At 43.7% G+C, this 22,463-nt stretch overlaps 1 protein-coding gene and 1 pseudogene across 2 annotated transcripts; both read left to right on the top strand.

Moving 5' to 3' along the window:
- LOC144763420 (vomeronasal type-2 receptor 26-like) overlaps positions 1–17,092 on the top strand; it is a 256,987-nt pseudogene extending 239,895 nt beyond the window's left edge.
- Positions 17,093–18,525: 1,433 nt separating this feature from the next.
- On the top strand, positions 18,526–22,124 carry LOC144820864 (D-beta-hydroxybutyrate dehydrogenase, mitochondrial-like). 2 transcript variants are annotated; one of them, XM_078677963.1, is made up of 2 exons: positions 18,536–18,820; positions 18,932–22,124. In XM_078677963.1, exons 1-2 carry the CDS (start codon positions 18,677–18,679, stop codon positions 19,694–19,696), a joined length of 909 nt encoding a protein of 302 aa, XP_078534089.1. In that variant the 5' UTR covers positions 18,536–18,676; the 3' UTR covers positions 19,697–22,124. The 2 variants fall into 2 exon arrangements, with proteins under 2 accessions (XP_078534088.1, XP_078534089.1); XM_078677962.1 differs by having other exon boundaries at positions 18,526–22,124.
- Positions 22,125–22,463: the final 339 nt, after the last annotated feature.

Below are 22,463 nucleotides of genomic sequence, written 5' to 3'. Positions count from 1 at the left end.
TCTCTGGTATATAGTTCCTTGTATTCATAAATACCCTCCTGGGGAGAAACACCACCTCTGCCTTTGGTTACTTTTGCCATATAAATTCTCAGTAGACCTTTGTGTGTCCACATACTGATCGAGTAGTGTTTGGCAGTTGTAGGAGGAGCTCTGCCTAAATTCTTTAGCAACCACATTGCTGCACAAAATTCAAGGCCTCAATTAACCTTGCTCTTGAACAATATATATCTTTGATGCACCACATCACTGAGATTTTGTGAAATATACCAACTAAAATGGTTATCCCTTTACTGCTCTGATTTCTAATGGTTTGGAATTTTACCATAGTTAATATATCAAATATAGAGATATTGATAAGGGAGGAAGTGAGTGGTGACTGGGTGAAGGGCCTGGAAAGGGGAAGAAAGAAAAAAAGACAGGGACAGGGGTTGGGCAGAATAGAAACAAAGCAGTGACTTGTGGAAGGTGATAGGTGGTAGGTGAAGATGCAATGAATCAATGACTGGTAGAACTATCTGGTCTTCCTTGTTGGCAGATTTGCACATGTGGTCACGAAAAATGCTGTTGCTCCCACCACTACAATTCCTCTCTAGAGATCTATGCAGTTTTCATGTATTAATCTTTTTGAGTGCAAGAGGCTGTATGAGTGCCTGCAACTGTTTCTATGCCTGACCTAAATATTGTATCGAAAATTTAGGTAGAATTGCTTTTATCGGAATCCCATGAGAGAATACTCCATCAGAAAAAGCTAAGTAGACTTTAAGCAAAATTGGCTATTTTTTTATGGAATACAATCTAAATGAAATATGAATCTGCCATACTCAGTAAAAAAAGAATCTGCAAAATAATTTCCAATTATATGTGCAAATGCTGATTCAAAAAGCCAAACTACAATGCTTACTACATATGTATTTGTCGTAATTATTCCACAGCAACAATGACTTGTATTTCTGAACAATGCTTTAATACTATTAAGAACATGGAGCTGATTATTGTACCTCTCTTTCTGTACTACTTTTACAACAGCTATATAAACATGAAACCTAATGCTGTCCTTTTTCAACAAGCAATGAACCACTTTTTCACAAATTATTAATAGGAAAATATAAGCATGACAAAATAATTATACCACCAATACCTTTAGTACTTCAATATCTGATAAGCAGAAAATCTGATGCTATATATATATTGCCTACTGGCGGCGCCAGTAGGTAGTTATAGTTAGTACCTAGTTTCCATAGGAAAAGTGTTTTTTGATTTGCCAATTTCTTTGGCGCAGTTTGACAAATCTTCATGAAATTTTCAAAACGAATGGGGCTCTCCGGTCAGCTCCTGTCTTGAAAGTTTCGGGGTGATTCATCAAGCGCAGGCCGAGAAAAAAGAGGGTCCCAAGACACGTTTTCCCCCATGCTAATTTCCGTAGGAAACTTTAGACACGGCTACAGCCAGAACTGCTGAACACAATTATCAGTGATGTCATTTGAGATACCATCAGTGATGTCACCGACCATGTCATGAGTGGTGTAATATGTAACGTCATCAGCAGTGCAGTGCAACTAGCTATAACGGATTAATTTCTCTGGTTTTATACAAGTGAAATGTCCAACTAACTATAACATCCCTGAAACCTATGGTTTTTCAGTGAATTTCTATGGTTTTTTAAATGCTAAATTCTAACTATAACGTCCCTGAAACCTATGGATTTATCAGTGAATATATATATATATATATATATATATATATATATATATATATATATATATATATATATATATATATATATATATATATATATATATATATATATATGCTTTAAAACAATAAGCTTTTAGAAAAATAGCAATAATATAATGTAAAATGAATAGTTTTCAATTATTATTTCATTATATTTAATTGCTTATACACACACACAATATTTTTTTTAAGAAATCAACTGTACAACTAACAAAAATATGGCCTACTGTATATAATATTTACATTAACATATAAAAATAATGGTATTTACAATTTTAAAAGAAACATATAATGACAGCTATCTAGGGGCCTAAGGTAGATGTTATTGACTATCTGGGACGATCTGGGATCTGCTCGACACCTCCGCCCCAGACGTGGCCTTCCTGACCGAAACCTGGTGGAATGACTCCTTGGCCCCCGACATCGCCATAGCCATCCCGGACGGCTACAAGATCACGCACAGGGATCACGCCAACAGGACCGGAGAGGAATAGCCATCATCCACAAGTCCACCCTTAAAGTCGCCACCCACACAGATGACACCCTCCACACCGCCGAACACCTGCACTTCCACATCCACACTGACCCCAACACCACCCTCAGAGGAACACTCATCTACAGACCCCCCGGACCCTGGGCTCAGTTCAGCGACTCGATCTCTGACCTCGCCAGCACCCACGCACTTGCTTCCATGGACTACATCTTCCTCGGGGACCTGAACTTCCACCTCGAGAACAACAACGACGCCATGTCCGCCACCCTGATCGACAACCTCGGCCTCAAGCAACTCATCACCGTACCCACCCATGCCGCCGGCCACACGCTGGACCCCATCTTCCCCACAGGCACCCACATCACCTTCGACCACACCACCGAACACCACTGGACTGACCACCGCTGCATTCATTTCACCTTCAAGAAACCAACCACGCACCACCGCACCCAACAGCTGCCTCGCCGCTGCTGGAGCAAAGTCACCAAAGACCGGCTGATCACCACCCTCGCCCAGATCCCACCCACCGACCCCACAAACCCAGACGCCGCAGCCCACAACCTCAGACAGTGGATCGACAACTGCGCCTTCACCCTCGCCCGCTCAAGAAATCCTCCAACAACCACGCCAGCAAGAGAGCCACCTGGTTCACCGGCGAGCTCCAGACCTCCAAACTCGCATGCCGGACACTGGAGAAAATATGGTTCCACAAATGCAGGCCGGACAACCACGCAGCCCACAAGGACCCCACCCGCAGACATCACCACCTCATCAGATTAACCAAGAGATTCTCCTTCAAAGACCGCTTGGACAACAACGCACACGATAGCAAAGAGCTCTCCAGCATCGTAAAGGAACTCTCCAATCCCAGCGCCAACGCCAACAACATCCCGCCCTCACAAGAACTGTGCAACTCACTAGCCATCTTCTTCCACCGCAAGATCGCTGACATCCAAGACAGCTTCAACACCACAACCGCCCCGACTACGCCACACTCCACCTCCCCTGCGAACACCACCGGCGCCATCCGCCTGACCTCCTGGTCCAACGTCAATGACGACGAGACACGCAAGGTCATGAACTCCATTTACTCAGGATCTCCGTCACACCCGTGCCCACACCACCTATTCAACAAAGCAGACCCAGCCATCGCACCCCAACTACGGAAGGTCATCAACATCTCCTTCGAAACAACGGCATTCCAGGAAAGCTGGAAGCACGCCGAAATCAACGCCCTCCTCAAGAAGCCCAAGGCAGACCCCAAGGACCTCAAGAACTTCAGGTCCATCTCCCTGCTCCTATTCCCGGCAAAGGTCATCAAGAAAATCGTCAACAGGCAACTGGTCCGCTCCTTGGAAGACAACAACATCTTGCACCCGTCCCAGTTCGGATTCAGACTAAACCACAGCACCGAGACTGCCCTCATCGCCGCCCCAGACGACATCAGGTGCCAACTAGACAACGGCAAAACATCAGCCCTCATCCTCCTGGACCTGTCAGCCGCCTTCGACACGGTCTGCCATCGCACTCTACAGACACGCCTCCTAGAATCCAGAATCCAAGAGAAGGCCCTTGACTGGGCCACGTCCTTCCTCGCCGGCAGAACCCAGAGCGTCCGCCTCCCACCCTTCCGATCCGAAGCCACCGACATCATCTGCGGCTTCCCCCAGGGCTCATCCCTCAGCCCGACGCAGTTCAACATCTACATGGCCCTCCTCACACAAGTGGCCCGCCAGCACGACCTCAACATCATCTCCTATGCCGACGACACCCAGCTCATCCTCTCCCTCTCCAGGTACCCTCACACCGCCAAAACCAACCTCATGAGGGAATGAAGGCCTTCGCCGACTGGATGAGGAACAGCCGTCTGAAGCTGAATTCGGACAAGACGGAGGTACTCATCCTCTGACCCACCGCCTCAGCCTGGGACGACTCCTGGTGGCCGACCACACTGGGAACAGCACCAATACCCACCAACCATGCACGCAACCAAGGATTCATCCTTGACTCCTCCCTCTCTATGGCTAAGCAGGTCAGCGCCATCTCCTCCTCCTGCTACAACACCCTCCGCATGGTCCGCAGGATCTACAAGTGGATCCCAACTGAAACAAGAAGACCAGGGACACAGGCCCTTGTCAGCAGCAGACTGGACTACGGCCATGCACTTTACGCAGGAATCCCAGCCAAACACCTGCGATGACTACACTGATCGTCAACGTCCCCCGCCGCAGCCACATCACCCCCCACCTGAGAGACCTACACTGGCTCCCCGTCGACAAGAGGATCACCTTCAAACTCCTCACTAATGCACACAAAGCACTCCACAACGCCGGACCAGCCTTCCTTAACAGCAGACTCAGCTTCCACACCCCCACCCGCCAGCTCTGCTCCGCCAGTCTCGCCCTCGCCACTGTCCCCCGCATCCAACGAATGACCTCCGGCAGCAGATCCTTCGCCTACCTCGCCGCCAAGACCTGGAACAACCTCACTACCCACATACGGCAGACCCACGACCTACTCGCCTTCAGAAGACTCCTCAATACCTGGCTCTTCGAGTAGTAGCAGCACCCCCTTCCCTCAGCGCCTTGAGACCCTCACGGGTAAGTAGCGCGCTCTGCAAGTACTCTGATTGATTGATTGATTGACTATCAGATTACTGGTCCAATATGCAACCTTTATTATAATCTTTAACCTAGTGCCTAAATCACAATCTTTTGAAGCAATTGCATCCTTCACTAAAAGTGCTTCAAAATTACTCCTGTCAGTAATGGGAGATGTTACTCCTTGAAAAAGAGTTTATAGCAATCAACTGTCTCCCTGGGTCCCACTGTTTTTGCTGTGGCTTTTTATTCCTTCAAGCAACTAACCACACAACACTTGGGCTAGCTGCCAAAAGCGGATACGATCCAACCTTGTGTTACTTTTTATTTATCGATAAATGAGCAATGGCAGCATATTAGGAGAAAATAAATATTTTGAAGGTCCAGGACTCTGATGTCAGACGCTCTCTTACTGTTGTGCAGGCCTCAGCCAGACCCGCTAGTGCAAGGGGTTCGCCCTTCTGCGCACGTAGTCCTCAGACCCAAAGGAAAAAGTTGGCACGGAAACTGGAAATGCAAAACACAAAGTTTATTATACCTCATGAGGTGGTGCTAAAGTTCGGACAGTACCCTTCGGCACTGCGAGAAGTAGCACAAAGGGCTACTGGACACATGGTTTATTTATACCCACACAGGGGCTCAAAAGAAGGTGGTACAAGGCATAAGAGCACATTTTATGTCCATACAAGGTAATATTGAGAAGCACAATCGATCAGTGGGAGGAGCTAACAATCTTGGGATCTCGGCTAACACATTCCATTCTAGGGCTAACCATTAACAGATGCAGACCCTAACGGTCAGCGGCGAAACACAGAGATGCTATTATTAGCCTGTTGCCGGGCAGATTCAAAGGCCATGAGCAGAAAGGTAGGACAACGCACATGGTCGTCACGAGGCAGCGTGTGGCAGACAAAATGGCTGCAGTGAATCCAAAATGGATGCCGCTAAACATCAAGATAACGGCTAGAACTCAGATGTCTTTTGCTAACGCTCAACTTAATCGCTGTCACATTACAACAGACGACCCTTTTAGCGTTAGCTAAAGACATATGCTCTTTTTGGATAATCTGTGCATTCATCTCGTATATCTATGCACATTATATTTGTCACTTCCTTATCCAACGATTGTTGCGCTTTTACGGCATTTCGTTTGGACGGTATATAGGCAGTTATGCACATAGAACATAGCATTAGGCCACAATGGATACACATACAACAGGTGAAAATTAATGCAACTGCAACACACAGAATAGTCAGTAGTTTCCAAACCCAAGCGGAAATAAAAGCCCCAAACCATCCAGCAAATGTCCAGGTACCATTTTTCTCATGAATATCAGAGGCTATCTTGTGTAGTTTAAGAATTGCTTCATATATTTAGAAGGCGAATTATCAGGGATAAATACACAACAACTACTTCCGATGACTTTTCATGCTCCTCCTCTATCTGCTAACATAACGTCCAGAATCATTCGGTTCTGAAGAGTTACAATACTAGCAACTTGCAGTTCCTCAGTGATATTACCAAGCGCTACAGCAGTTTCATTGGTGACAGCTTCTACAACTCTAGTCAATTGTCGTATTTTCCTGCTATTTAATGCAGCGCCTACAAAAGGAAACAGGCCTTAATTAAAATCAACATATTGCTGCAGACTAGTGTCTGTCTGGTCAATGTCATCAATCTCAATTGTTCTCTTATAACGATTCATAGAAATGTTTCTGAACAGTTTAAAATCTCGGTGATATGAAGCAGGTGCAAGAAAAACAGGGGGAAGTAGAAAAGACACATAACAAATACCAGACCTCCCTATAGGTAATTTATGATACCCATGACTTCCACATACTAAATATGTGTTATGTGAGGCCAAAAAGGTACTATCATTAATTCCATCCATATTCAATACAACAACACATTCACTAACTCCTACTGGAATTCGTCTAGTACTTTGTACACAGAGGTTAGCTTTAGTTCGTGTTACAGTAATTGCAGATTCATTGCTTGTGGTAGAGTCTCTTGTATGGGTGAAAACATAAGGCGTAGAAGCATTGTCCGGTCGATATTCTTCCCATTCCCATATAGTTCCATTCGCTTGAGGATAACCATGTTCATCTTGATAACACTCTTTATTCAAACGGAAGAGAAGTCCACCTACTGCAGGTTTTCTGTTCGAAAAGAGAAGAGTGTACCAGGCTCGACAAGAACCATTGTGCGAAAAAGGAAGTGGAATAAACGGCATTCCACCTTTCTTCTGATGAGCTGGAAGCATACCAAAAATCCAGCAATTTGTAGTATTAGTTGCATTATGTGTATGGTGAAGCATTTGAACAAAAGTATTATTCAAATAAGATTCTCGATGCTTATGCTCATGATAGGGAAGAGTAAAATGCTGATGCTCTTCCGGAATTGGATAGTAGGAACCACAAGAAATTTCCGAGCAGGTATCATCATTTCAACAGACCAGGTGATCACTGCTATAACTGTTAGAACAACAAAAACACTTAATACTCCTAAAATCTTTTTCTTAGTAGTATTCTTAGTCACAAAGTCTTCTTCAAACTAAAAAATAGAAAAACAAAATAGTCAATGAGCTCTTTACTCTGGGCAGACGTTGGTTTCTTCACCACAGAGCAAGACTGATGTCACTACACTACGCAGGGCTGATCCCCCTCCCTTGTCATATCGGCTCTCCGTTTCCACTACCCAGAGCGGTTGCTCAACCAGTCTCGCAACAAAAAAACCTGCAAATCACTTTCTTGATCTGAAATTGTATCGCACTGCTCCAGGAGTCGTCTGGTCCGGGAAGAACTCCGCAGATCCGTCAGGTGATACAGCAGGGCCTTTCTCTGTAGTCAAGATATCCCGATGATCGGTCAGCACAGCAGGTTCCACCAAGGTCGATAACACCTTCCGACAATGGGTGCTATGCACCCAGTTCTTCTTGTTGGTAACCCGGACTGCCGTTCTCGTGGCAAGGAGTACTTGCTCTGGTCCACGCCACCTCGGCTCCAAGCTGCTTGACCTCTCGAACACTTTTAGCATAACAAAGTCACCGGGACGGAGTTCATGGCCCTCACCTTGGGATTTATCAGGGAGCGCTTCTCGAACCTGTTGATGAATAGAAACCAAGCTGTCAGTTAATTGTGCCAAATAGTCATTCATTAAAACACAAGGTACATCATATACAGAACTTGGCTTCGGAACTCCCCAAATATTCATCGGGCGTCCAAATACCACCTCGTACGGGGTGAGACCCATCCTAGAATGTGGTACTGATCTAATGGACAACAATGCCAATGGCAGCGCATCTGGCCAAGTCAAATTCGTAGAGGCTTAAATTTTCGCAATTTTCAGCTTGAGAGTACCATTATACCTCTCCACCAATCCTGCAGATTGTGGATGGAACACAGCATGGAACTTCTGCTTGATTCCTAATCCCTTCAGGACATACTTGATAACTTCCCCGACAAAATGAGGTCCGTTATCATTCCATAAAAGTCTACAAACACCAAATCTAGGGAAGAACTCTTTCAATAGCACCTTAGCAGTAGTAATAGCAGTATTATCTTTCGTAGGGTATGCTTCAATCCATATACTGAAGGCACAAACCACCACTAGGACATACTTTAAATTATTACACCGCTCAAGCTGGATGTAGTCCATTTGCAAGACTTCAAAGGGTGCAGTTGGTGTAACAAAACCTCCAGATGGAACTCGTGTCCCTTTTCCAGGATTATATTGCAAACAAATCAAGCAGGACTGTACTACTCGCTTAGCTGCGCTAGCAATCTCTGGATGCTCCCAAACTTGCGTAAGCATTTTCGTTATTGCAAGAGCTCCAACATGTGCTAGCCCATGTGCCATCTGAACCATAGGTTGTACGAAAACTACAGGCAGCTTCCATCGATCCATTTGCTTGTTTCTCCAACAACCTTCATCATCTAACTCTCCCTCTTTAGACCACTGTTCACGCTCTTTGTCAGAAGCTGTCTTCTGTATCTCTCGCACTTCCTGCCTAGCATCTTGCCATCTTTCAGCTTGTGACTTCACTACGTACATAGAAGTAGTATTTCTCTGTATTGCAGTTTCGCGTGCTATACGGTCTACAAAGGCATTTCCCTGTCCAATCTTGTCTGTTACTTTCTTATGTGCACTGCACTCCACTATATCAATTTTCTTCGGTAATGTCAATGCAGTCAAGAGATTATGCACTAAGTCTCCATGCATTATCTGTATCCTATGAGATGTAAGAAAGCCTCTTTCCTTCCAGAGTAGGCCAAAATCGGGCGCTATTCCAAAAGCATAGCGGCTATCTGTATAAATGTTCACACACAAACCAGCACTAAGCTCACATGCTCGTGTCAAGGCTATCAGTTCAGCTGCTTGAGCCGATTTCTGTGGTATGCGAGCTGTCTCCACTATTGTCTCAAGCGTGGTATTTGCATATGCGGCTGGAGTCGTACCATCTGGTGATTTCAAACAAGACCCATCAACCCACAATTCACCATCTACATCTGGAAGGGGCGTATCTTGCAAATCAATGCTACACTTTGTCTGTTCTTCAGTCAGAAAAATACAATCATGCGTTTCTTGTGACTGAGGCTGAGTCACCGGATATGGCAACAAAGTGGCTGGATTCAAAGTTGCACATCTCTTCAATGTAATGTGGGGGGCTAGCAATATCAGTTCATATCCTGTAAGACGAGCGCTAGTCAAGTGCTGCGTCTTTGTCTGATTCAGGAGGCCATCGACAGCATGTGGCACTAGCACTAACAATTTGTGTGACAAAACTATTCCCTCACTCTGTCGAATGGACACCGCTGTTGCTGCAACTGAACGGAAGCATCCAGGTAATGCTCTAGCAACAGGGTCAAGAACTGCTGAAAAATATGCACACGGACATTGCTTATCGCCGTGTAACTGAACCAACACTGACAATGCACATCCATCTTTCTCATGCACGTAAAGTGTGAAAAGCTTTGTGTAATCTGGTGTGCCTAACACTGGTGCGAAACAAAGGGCTTGTCGTAACTGTCGAAAAGCACTTTCACATTCTTCTGTCCATGGAAGAGGTACTGGGGTATCTTTCGTCAAGAGTGCTAACAGGGGCTTAACAATGTGTGAGAATCCCAAAATCCACTGTCTACAAAACGAAGTAAGACCCAAAAATGCACCTACTTCTTTCTGTGTGGTAGGAACTTGTGTGTCTAAAATGGCTTGTATGCGATCTGATGTTAATGCACATCCCTCCTTAGACAAAAGGTGACCTAAGTAGGTTACCTTTGGTCTACAATATTGCAACTTCTTTCGAGAGACTTTTTGATGATGTGAAGCAAGAAAAGAAAGCAAAGATAGAGTACATTTTTTACACTGTTCTGGAGTGTCGGCTGCCAGCATGATGTCATCGACATATTGTATGAGAGCCACACCTTCGGTCAGTACAAAAGAATCAAGTTCCCTTTTCAATGCTTGGCTGTAAATACTCGGACTTTCAGTATAGCCTTGAGGAACTCTACAAAATCGATACGATCGATTATTCAAAGTGAAACCGAACAAGTATCGGCTATCAGGATGAATAGGGATCAAAAAGAAAGCGTTCTTCAAGTCTATTACAGTAAATGTAGTGGCAGTCGGAGGGACTAAAGTAAGAATCTTATTCACCTCCCTCAAATCAATAATGAATCTGTAAACTCGTGTGTCAGTATCTCTCTTCAGAATCGGAAGAATCGGGCTATTGCAAACATTATATGGGACTTCCTCAACAACCCCAACTCGTATCAAATCATGTACAATTCGTATAAGTGCCTCTTCTCCCTCCTGTGAAATGCGATATTGTGGCAAACGAGGTAACACAGCTCCCTCCTTGACACTAATCTGGACCGGAGGAATGACCATCTGACCCACATCAGTGTCTGAGGTAGCCCACAAAGATTCAGGAAGTGAGGCTAATGCAATATCATCTTTAACAAGGTACATTCTGTCAAGTTCAGTATAATTATCATTCAAAATGACTCGCACCCCTTCAGGAAAACATCGTATCGTAGCTCTAAAGTACTTCAACATGTCAAGACCAAAAATGTTATGTGGTGTTTTAGGGGAAAGCAAAAACGGACATGGAGCATTGAATTTATCAACATAGAATTAGAGTGGTTGTGACAATGGGCTAAGGGAAGGTGTTCCATCGAAACCTATCGAAGAAATAGTTGTGCCAGACAGGGGAGCCCTCAGAACCAATTGTTTAGACAAAGCGCTACGTGTAGCTCCTGTATCAACCAGAAACCGATCAGTAGAGCCCAAAACATGTGCTGTAACATAGGGACCCATCTGATCTACTGGAACTTCAACTGATTCCTCACCCCATCCTAGGCAATCCTATGCATGAGCAGAATCGTGCAAGTCAGACTGGACATAATCGGACATTTGACATTGATTCCGCCTATCGAATGTATTCTGTCTCTGCTGTGGGCGTGTATTCATGCCGGATCGGGCACGATCATTCATATTACCTCGAGGCTCCGAGAAACCTGAACCAGGTCTCCCTTGGCCCCGCCCCCTAACATCCCGCTGAGGGCGTAGCAACGGGCAATTACGCACCCAATGGCCATGCTGCTTACAATATGCACATTGACTTGAAGATAAGTCCGTACGCCATAAGGAGTATTAGAAGGCGTTCGGCCACCTCTATCATAATTTCTATCAGGGCCCCTATCATAGCTTCTAGAAGGCGAACCATACACCTGGGCCAACATAACTTTTGTTTTTAACTCTTTTGACTTCTTGTCCTCAGTCCCGTTCGCCACTGCCTCCTGGCGCTCATAATACTGAGCCATCGTCAACACAGAGGCCGGAGAGGACGTAGTCCAAGAACTTTCGCTAGCTTTTAGGCGGCTTGCTATCCCTGGTAACAGATTCAAAACATATTTATCAACAAACAAATGTCTGCCGGTATCATCAGTGAGAGACTGACCACTAAAATCATGGAAAGCTTCCTCGAAACGAGTAAAGAAATCAGAAACCGATTCATCTATCTTTTGTTTACAGGACGCTAAAACAGTCCAATCAATCTTTTTAGGGGGATAATCGTTTTAAGTTTAGTCAAAATGGGTGCAGGAAGATCTAATATTAGCTGATGCGGTTTTAGGGCAGGCTCTCTATCCGCATCTACGCGCTCTAAATCCTTCCATTCGGCACCAAGAATAGTGCGGTCATCAATTTTACGAACGGTCCTCCACATATCTGGGGGTAAAATGAGACCGAAAAACAAATCTATATCACATAAAGTCATGACACAAGAATTTAAAGCACCCTCAACTTCTTCATAACAGGCGGCTGGGTTTTTACGCGGGTCAGGCAACACATTTTTAAGTGCCATTACATCTGTTCTATTCCAGGGAGTGTACACCCAATTATAAATAAAATATCCCTTGGCATCAACAGAATGTTTATCATCATTATCACCCGCTCCTTTAGGAGGAACATACAAAGGCGCGGCTTCCCGCATAGGTTTCATGACAACTGGTATTATCTTATCTGTCACGAAGATAGGAGACTGCGCCTCTCCGGGCGGATTGGACTGTGGAACGGCATCCGCAGCCTTTTTCTGCTCCTTCAGATATCTCGCCTCATCCCATATTTTGACCAGTCGTCTAATCAGATCATGTACCTGGGAAAAAACAAAAAGACCATCACGTAACTGTTTATGATCAGTTGCAATATCAGTAGGTTCTAATACTGCGGAATATTTTCAAAACATTTCTACAACTTTATCGGCAAATGACGCAGTGAAATATAACTGCTCCTTTTCTGACCAATCCTTTATAATAGCTAAAAGATCAGAAGCAGGATTCGTGCTACGTAATGCTTTACGAGCAGCTTGTCTGATTTTCGGCCGCACGATCCGCAGGCAACAAGGATCGAGTGTCCCGCGTTTTCTGTTGTCCCGAATCAGAATCCTCATCGTCCCCAGGCGGAGCGGACGGAGCGATATACGGAGGTGGAGGTCGATCTAATAACAAAAAATCATCTTGTGGTTTATTAAGGACAGGATAGAGGGGCTGACGGACAGGATATTGGCCAGATATCTGTAACATACATTCTTTTTCCTCACGCTCCTGTATTTCTTTTGCTTCTTTCTTTCTTAATTCCAGCGCTTTCTCATACACAGTCTTTCGCTGTTCCTTTTCAATCAACGCTTGCTCACGCTTCTCTTGCTGTCGTACTTCTTTCTCCCACATTCGCAAACTCTCAAACATATCACGCCTAGACTTTCGCTCAAACAGACATCGCTCCACATACTCAACCTTTCGCGCATCAAATGACCCATGCAATGGCCAACGTAACTCAGGACCCTTCTTGGTATATTTGTGCCACAATGTGCTGTACATTATGGCAGAAAGACCAAACTTCACATACATGTCTCGATTAGGAGTCCCCTCGGGGGGATCCAGCTGCGATTCCTCAAGTCGCAAACTGGTACCACCAAACAAGCAGCACATCTTTCGAAGTGCGCGAAAAATAGGCATGCTCAAGAATAGTGCAAGATATACACTACTATAGGGAAAGAGCGCTTAAGGTACTTTCTTAGTACGTCGCGCTATACATATCAAAAGTGGAGGAAAAATCCTCGCATGGCCTGCCTATATGGGTTGCAACGCATATATACACATGTCAAATCAAAACATATCAAACAAAATCCAAAGTAGACAAGTCTATCCCAAATACAAATATGCCACAGTAAGCGTTCCTAAGACTACCTTACCAAACAAGGCATCCAAAGTCCAAAACCTACAACAGGTGCCGCAAAACGGCTCTTACCAATCATAGGCTGTCTAGATTCCAACTGCCAAGTTCTAAATTCGACCAAAGGTCACTGCACGGCAGACCAGCAGAAGAGATCTCAGTCGAGGACCGGCGCCACCTGGATGGTCGGATCGGAAAGTAGGGAAGAATCACCTCGGGTGCCAAGACTCGGGTCTTCTCTGGCAGCGATTGCGTCCTCAGCGAAGTTCCGAACCTTCGTCACGACCAATCTTTCGGGCATCCGAGTCGCCGATGAGCCCCACGTGCCGGGCGCCAATTTGTCATGCAGGCCTCAGCCAGACCCGCTAGTGCACGGGGTTCGCCCTTCTGCGCACGAAGTCCTCAGACCCAAAGGAAAAAGTTGGCACGGAAACTGGAAATGCAAAACACAAAGTTTATTACACCTCATGAGGTGGTGCTAAAGTACGGACAGTACCCTTCGGCACTGCGAGAAGTAGCACAAAGGGCTACTGGACACATGGTTTATTTATACCCACACAGGGGCTCAAAAGAAGGCAGTACAAGGCATAAGAGCACATTTTATGTCCAATCAAGGTAATATTGAGAAGCACAATCGATCAGTGGGAGGAGCTAACAATCTTGGGGTCTCGGCTAACACATTCCAATCTAGGGCTAACCATTAACAGATGCAGACCCTAACGGTCAGCGGTGACACACAGAGATGCTATTATTAGCCTGTTGCCGGGCAGATTCAAAGGCCATGAGCAGAAAGGTAGGACAACGCACATGGTCGACACGAGGCAGCGTGTGGCAGACAAAATGGCTGCCGTGAATCCAAAATGGATGCCGCTAAACGTCAAGATAACGGCTAGAACTCAGATGTCTTTTGCTAACGCTCAACTTAATCGCTGTCACATTACAACATTACTAGAGACAAGGCAAAGAAACATTACCTGATAACTCTTTGATCAGCAAATTATCCTTATCCTCGTAGCTCAGGGACACTTCAAATACCTCAATGACATTCTACAAAAAAGATCTGAACAGGAGGGAATTCAGCACTTTAAACCTACTAACAAATCCCCTTTAATATGTGACAGACTCTGAGCATCATTCACATTAAGCATGTCCTGTTGAAATCGATGACCTTTACGAGTTCACAGTTCTGAATGAAAGAAAATTCTAGACCATTTTTCACAGAAATCTCATCTCAAATTAAACGCCATCACGACTGAATTCCTCCTCATTGCACCCACTAAGCAAACCCCCACTGTTTTGAAATTTCTCTGTAACCTCACCGCCCTCGTTGACTCCACTAAATCACTGGGAGTTGTGCTAGACAAAACTTAAACATGCAAGACCACATCAGATCAGCAACCAAAGGAGCGAACTTTCAACTCTGCATCCTAAGGAAACTCAAACCATATCTTCCCCAAGATGACTAAATCGGCGGTGCAAGCACTTGTCATTTCCAGACTAGAATATGGCAGTGCGACTCTTTGCGATCTGCCTAAACTCAGTTTAACACCTATCAGAGCATCTCTAAATGCTGCCACTAGACTCAACACGGGCTCTAAGAAGACTAATCGCATTTCACTGGATCTTAAGTTGCTTAATTGGCTTCCCTTTGAAGCTAGGATACAACTTAAGATTCCTTGTATGAACCATAGAGCACTACACTTCAACACCCCACTCTTCCTGACAAACAAACTGGAACTTTCGGGTGGCTCCAGGTCCACAAGGAGCACCAGCACACTGCTGCTTAAGCCCAAGAAATTTAAGGAGCTTAAAACTTACAATTTTACATTCTCTGGCATCGCCCCGAGAATCTGGAACTCCCTTCCAGTGGATACACGACTTATTCCTTCTACTCTTGCCTTCAAAAGGGAAGTCAAATCTCTACTATTGAAGAAACTGCTCTAATGAACAATGCGCTGGACTTGATACGGTGCTCCTATTGCCTCCAGTTGATTGTTGTTTTGTCTGGTTTACTCTTGATGTATATGGCCCTTCTTTTCGCTAGCACCCTTCCTGCTTCCTTTGCCCGCCCCAATCTCTGCCTGCCCCTGTTGTATATCGCCTCACTGTTTCCATGATTTCTCTCACCTACCTTTTTTCCTGTGTCTACCTATACCTATGTAAAGCGCTCTGATACCCTCTGGGGTCATGTCCGCGCTATACAAAACTTTTTTTAAATAAATAAAATTCAGTTGTCTATTAGTTAAGTAATGCAGAGGGTCCAAAATCTTGAGAACATAAATCTGTTCCTCCTGGAATATTGAGGTGTCCCCATCACTTCTTATTGGCTCATGCTCGCCATTGTACGTGGTGCAACTTATCAATGAATATACAAGATCAAGTTTGCCGTCATCACCCATATATTCAACCTGCATAGTATACAGGTCATCTTTCTGAACTGGTAACGCTCTCTCTGTGTATGTGTAATGCCTTTAGTGCAAATCACTTTTTCCTTGGGTAGCCTAGAACAATAAACAGTGCTGAGTTGTCCATACAGCTAATGTTGCAATAGTGTCAGTATTTGTTTTGATTGACTCATTTTGTCTACTCTTTGTTAATTTCTCCTCAGGCATGAGGAAATGTCTGAAGTGCGGAGAAGATGAATGGTCCAACCCTCAACGAGATAAATGCATTAAAAAAATTGTGGAGTTTCTACGGTATGATGAAGCCCTTGGTACAGTGTTAGCTGTCAATGCAATTTTCCTGGCTCTGACCACAACCTCAGTGTTGCTTATTTTCATCAGGCACAGCGAGACTCCGATAGTCAGAGCTAACAACCGAACCCTGAGCTACCTCATCCTCCTCTCCCTCATCTTGTGCTTTCTCTGCTCATTGCTGTTCATTGGGGCACCTGAGGAGAAGAGCTGCATTCTCCGCCAGATGGTGTTTGGTGTTATTTTTGCCCTTTGTGTGTCCTGTATTCTTGCAAAAACGACTGTTGTTGTTTTAGCTTTCAAAGCTAGGGAGCCAAACAGTAAGTACAGGAGCTGGCTACCAGTTAAAATTCCATCTTCAATCGTCATTATCTGCGTATTCACACAGGGGACTCTGTGTGTGACATGGCTCCTGTTCTCACCCCCTTTCCTGGAATTGAATGCGAAGGACTCTGTGGAAAAGATCTTCCTACAATGCAACGAAAACTCAAAGACTGCTTTCTATTGTATGCTGGGCTTCCTGAGTCTCCTGGCCTGTCTGAGTTTTGTTGTAGCTTTTAAAGCAAGAAATCTACCAGATCGCTTCAATGAGACTAAATGGATCACGTTCAGCATGATGATCTTCCTCAGTGTCTGGCTATCCTTCCTTCCTGCTTACCTCAGCACAAAGGGGAAGTACATGGTGGCTGTGGAAATCTTTGCTATTCACTCTTCTAGTGCTGGGGTGCTAGTATGTATATTTTTCCCCAAGGTTTACATTATTCTGCTACAATCTGAATGAAATGCTGTAAGGCAGTTTTCCCGTAACAATGCAAAATCCAAACTAGAAATAAGATAAATTGATGCAACTAAATGACTGCCATCAAATTAAAAGTATCCAAAACAAAAATGTTTGTGTTGTGACAAATCATTCTGTATATGTGATGTACATAATCATTATGTTAGATAAGCTACAAATTATCATAAATGAAATTTGATGTAGTTCAAATATAGGTCCCTGCTAGATCAAGGCATTGCCACTCAAAGAGGCTTTTTCAGTGGTTAGAAAGTGTCAATTTAAGTTTCGTATTTTAGTCATAAATGGGCATCCTTCAAGGTTTTTAGGACATTGAGCTGAGGCGCCAAGAGTCATAAAATATTCCTCAGCTATGAGCCTAGAAAATGAATTAGATATTACCATTTTATTTTTTTTTAAAAGAGAAACCACCCACATATTTTGCCCCAAATGTTGGCATGTATGGGCAGTTAGCTCAATTTCAAAATGAATGCTTACAGTTATTAACATTCTCTAGAAGCTCTCATGCTTCTCTTTTCACTTTCTTCCAGTTCCAACCCCTCTACCTTTGAGGAGGCGACTCTTCCAACCTGCTAGTCTACTAGCAATTGGTCGCCCATTAAATTTGATTCTCCAGAAAGCTGCAAAATGTTTCCTTACTTCAAAATGTCAGAGGGTGTTCCTCCTTCAATGAGACTGGGAATGGGGTATAATGCTGATGGTTTTGCTTCTAGGAAACCACCACATCTGCCTCGGAGAGGAGTTGGTGTTACTGCTTCTGTATGTGCACCTTTGGGAGTGTAACAATGAGCGTAGGTGCCAAGCCACCTAGCAATAAATGCAAATGAAATGGATCTGATAACTCCACTCACATACACACACTCACATGTGCATGAACACACATATAAGCAGCAACAACACAGTGTTGATGCTGCAATTCAATTAACATAAAGGAAGTTCAATTAGCTGGGAAAGGTCTTAAAAAAACAGTTAAGACCATTAAGGAAAAATATGCATAACGAGGGTTCTTCCAAGTTTCAATGTATTCAAGTGTCAAAAATGTAATTGGAATCAGAAGGCGATACATTAATACATACAATAATACAATGTGCCTTTAAGAAATTAAGAAATCACAGCACGTACCTCAAATAATCAAATTAATAATGCCTAAAAACAAAAAGGACCACTCAAAATCTAACGATCTCTAAGTAAAACAGAAACACAAATTACTTTATGGGAGTAAATCAATGTACTTTTGATAACTCCTTTCCAAGCAGCATATATTGTTTTAGACCATGAAATCATGCAGTTTCTTAGCGTAACATTACATAAAAAGGCAGCACTACAATGCTCCTTAAACAGCAAACCAGTCAGACTATTAGCTTTCAATCCACTCTCAATATTACCTTCTTGCACATCATTTCCAGTGGCTATGAACTTGCACGATTTAGTTGCTCACAGAAAATAAACAAGAAGTGAAGCTAGTAATAACTTGCCAAGGTTACATTGAGTCAGAATGCAGAAGCGGTGAGGATCAGCTGTTGGAGAGATGTGCTTTGTAGAGGATCCTGGTGCGTTTTCTGGTCTTGAAATAAGAGTTCCTAGAAATAGGCCGCTGCGGATTATAGCGCTCTGCCAGGTGTGAAAATGCTGACCTCCAAGATATTGCGACCCTTTTCGAGTGCGCCCATCAGACACTTGAACGTAAAGGATAAAAACAATGTCATCAGGTGTGTGTCTCCCTTCGTGTCCTCAGGTGACAGGCGGTCTTATGCAAGTCAACAAGAGCAGGTTGACGGCAAAAGTGTCCTTGTTACTGGCTGTGACTCTGGATTTGGCTTTTCGGTGGCCAAACACCTGCATTCGAAAGGCTTCACTGTCTTTGCTGGGTGCCTTCTGAAGGACACAGGCCATGAGGGTGCGAGAGAGCTGGATAACATGAAGTGTGGTCGGATGCAAACTGTCCAGCTTAACGTATGCAAGGAGGAAGAAGTACAGAGATCTGTGGAGCACATCCGAGGTCGTTTAAAGGACCCTGAGAAGGGATTGTGGGGTGTGGTGAACAATGCTGGAATTTCCACTTTTGGAGAAGTGGAGTTCACAAGCATGGAAACCTATAAGGAGGTGGCGGAAGTCAATTTGTGGGGCACCGTCCGCGTCACAAAAGCGTGCCTTCCGCTCCTGCGCAGGGCCAAAGGACGCGTGGTGAACATCAGCAGTATGTTAGGCCGAATGGCGAATCCGGCCCGGTCCCCTTACTGCATCACCAAGTTTGGGGTGGAAGCATTCTCGGATTGCCTCCGCTACGAGATGCATCCCAGAGGTGTCAAAGTCAGCATTGTAGAACCTGGAAACTTCATAGCGGCCACAAGCCTCTACAGCCCGGAACGGATTAAAGCAATAGCCGACAAGATGTGGGAGGACCTCCCAGAAGTCGTCCGCCAAGATTATGGAAGAAAATATTTCGAGGAGAAAATTGCCAAAATGGAAACGTATTGTAATAGTGGCTCGGCAGACACATCTTCTGTAATCAATGCTATCACCCACGCATTAACCTCTTCCTCACCCTATACCCGCTATCACCCGATGGATTACTACTGGTGGCTCCGAATGCAAATCATGACACACATGCCCGGTGCTATTTCTGACAGAATTTATATTTATTAGTACTGTGGGGCATTGACTGCCTGACCGCATTTGATTATCAGGGCATTGTGCAGGATTTATCTGTTTTCATCATTTTACATCATTGGGTAGGCCAGTTTGATTGTTTTACAATAATACGGAGAATTATAACTATTGTGTGGGACAATTGCATTTCTGAGCACTTGTCTATTTAATATCTTCGGTTTCCCTGTTTCTATTTGTAGGGCCAGATTCACAGACATTTTCAATCACCAAAATTTCAGTTAGGTGTAAAAAAAAAAGTCCATTTTTTTAATAAAATAGGTGTGCAAACTTTTAGTGATGCAAATGGAACATAAACTTACAAACTCGACCTAATGTTTGAAAAACAAGTTAAGAAATTGGTGTTCTCAGAGAAAAGACTGGAAGTGATCACTTCTCATTTGGGAGCGCTTGTTAATATTCACAACTATTCCCAACGCATTTTTCAAGTCTAAATGCATGCTGGAAACTACTCCAACATGCAGTCATGGAGAAGTAAATAACCTTGGAAAAGTTAGATGTAAATCTGTATAGTCAAGGTAAGTTAGGGAAGGCATTTTTGCACATTTACGTTGATACTGTTTTCATTACACATATGTTTCTTTTTTTTATCTTCGAAACTCAGGTCATAATGCACGACTTTTATCCTCTGCAGGGCAATGCCAATTTTACCTGTTGCACTTTTTAGGCAAATGTATTGATGTTTTTTGACATAGATCTTGTGATTGAAACCATCCTGTAGTTGTCCTGATACTGCTACCCGACTTGTGTCCATGGCGGATACAAACTCTTCCATTTGCCATTACTCATGGGCACTCTGTTTTTACAACAGGAGATGGGGGCTCATCCCTCTACAATGGGCTCCAGCTATATTAGCCTAAATTCTTTGGACACTATCTCTGATCAAATTGGAGACAAGTTCTCCCTAGCAGGACATTTCTCTTCCTTTGTTAGTATCTCACATGTGTACAGTACCGAAGATCACAGTGAAGACGTCTCTTTCGCTCACTATTCCTAATTCAAAAGAACTGGATAACCAGGCTTCTCTTTTATAGGAACTTTGTAGTCCACTGTGCTCGAAAGGACTAGAACTCCACATTGTTCACAATTGTCTTATATAGTCGTGGTGTCTCAGCGTTAAGACAATTTTAATAGAATAGCTGCTGTTGCAGAATTAGACCGAGCAGAATGCAGTCGATAGGGTATCTGGATTTGGGGGAGAAAAATTCTGAAAGATCTACTTGAACTCGAAGATTATTCCCAGCAAAATAAAAGGAGGAAAAATCTCTCCCAAAAAGTTTTGTACAGAAACCTCCTCCCTTCAGGATAAGCTGTACAATAGTTGACAAACTTGCAACTATATAAAGTAGCAAAGTTTCCTAACAAAACTTTGCAAGCATACATTTAATTTTGCATGCCCCCAGCCTACACCAGAGCTCCCAGTAAAACATTTTACTTAAATAGCAAGAGCTGGTAAGATTCAAGAAGGGTGGATTGCATGAACCTTATTTGAGATATGCGCATAGTATCTAAAAAGGTTTGAGCACTCCTAGGCGAAGGGTGAAACAGGCTAGATTGGAGGGTGCATCTTCTGCAAGATTTACATCAGCAGAAGATTAGCGAAAGGTCCTTATTTAATTAATACATATTTATGTGGGAGAAAAATCCTTAGCCATACCGACCCCAAGAGCATTTGTCAGTCATTATTGATTCTTTCTGTAAGGTTGGGGTAATGGGGTAGCTGTTAAGTATCACTCACACATTTCTTTTCCAGGCTACCAATGGACAGGGACACATTTTTTTTTGTGTAAAAGATGCTCTCAGGTTAACTCTATCCTTGCTGCTTTCTTTTAAAAATAAAAAACTTTTCAATTTGATGGTTTTTTTGGGGGAGTGCCAGATCTGGACCATCAATGGACCACTTGCAACCCCTCTCTGGGCTGGGTAATTTTTCAATGATATGCTCATGATCTGAAGAAGATACTGTAGTTATTACTCGTTTGATGAAATAGAACCATATTTTTTGAACAAAATCCGAATTTTGGATTGCAAGCACAACTTATTTATAAACTGGTCCCCAAAAGGAAGGGCTCTCATTCAAAGGCCAGGGGGCTTTCTGCACTTGGGGTCACTTTTGGTGAGCATGGTCGGAGGTGCAGCTTGTCTTGGGGAGGGTGCTTTTTACTTGGTTGCTGTTTTAAGATATCCTTAGATCCTCGCAAGCCTTTGATTGACATTTTGGAACACTAACTTTGTAGCCTTCGCATTCCTAGAGTTGAACAGTACTGAATACTTGCTCCTTTGTCTGCCTGCTCAGTTGCAGGTTTTTGCGGGTGAACACTGCATTGCACTTTTACTCACACATTAAGGCTCTAGATTGGAATTTTAATCATGGTTGTCAACTTGAAATAAATATTTTACATATCAAGCAATCATTAATTTGACATAATTGCACAACAAATAATTTTGGCCACTGATTTCAGTGGTAAATTACAAAGACCTCCTTTTCAATGTTTGGAGAGGAGGAAATCTGTAATCCGAATGTTATTGTGTGGCACCGGGCTAAACAACAATTCTTTCACTTGAATTTGATGTAACTATGAAGAGAATTTGTCATGAATTAACATTAAAATGAATAATGAAAAGAAAAAAAAAAAAAAAAAGAAGTGAAGCGTAATACATTGGAAATTTCTGCAGGATCATGACAACAGACACAGCAACGAAGACTCGACACATAACCTTGTAGTGTTTCAAAACACATCTCTTC

This window comes from Lissotriton helveticus, chromosome 1_1 (genome assembly GCF_964261635.1).
Source record: "Lissotriton helveticus chromosome 1_1, aLisHel1.1, whole genome shotgun sequence".
Lineage (NCBI taxonomy): Eukaryota > Metazoa > Chordata > Amphibia > Caudata > Salamandridae > Lissotriton > Lissotriton helveticus.
This window is presented reverse-complemented; position numbering and strand designations above follow the sequence as displayed.

What these genes read in the sequence shown, in the direction of transcription:
- LOC144820864 (XM_078677962.1), top strand. Translation starts at nt 18,677, where the DNA reads ATGCTGACCTCCAAGATATTGCGACCCTTTTCGAGTGCGCCCATCAGA.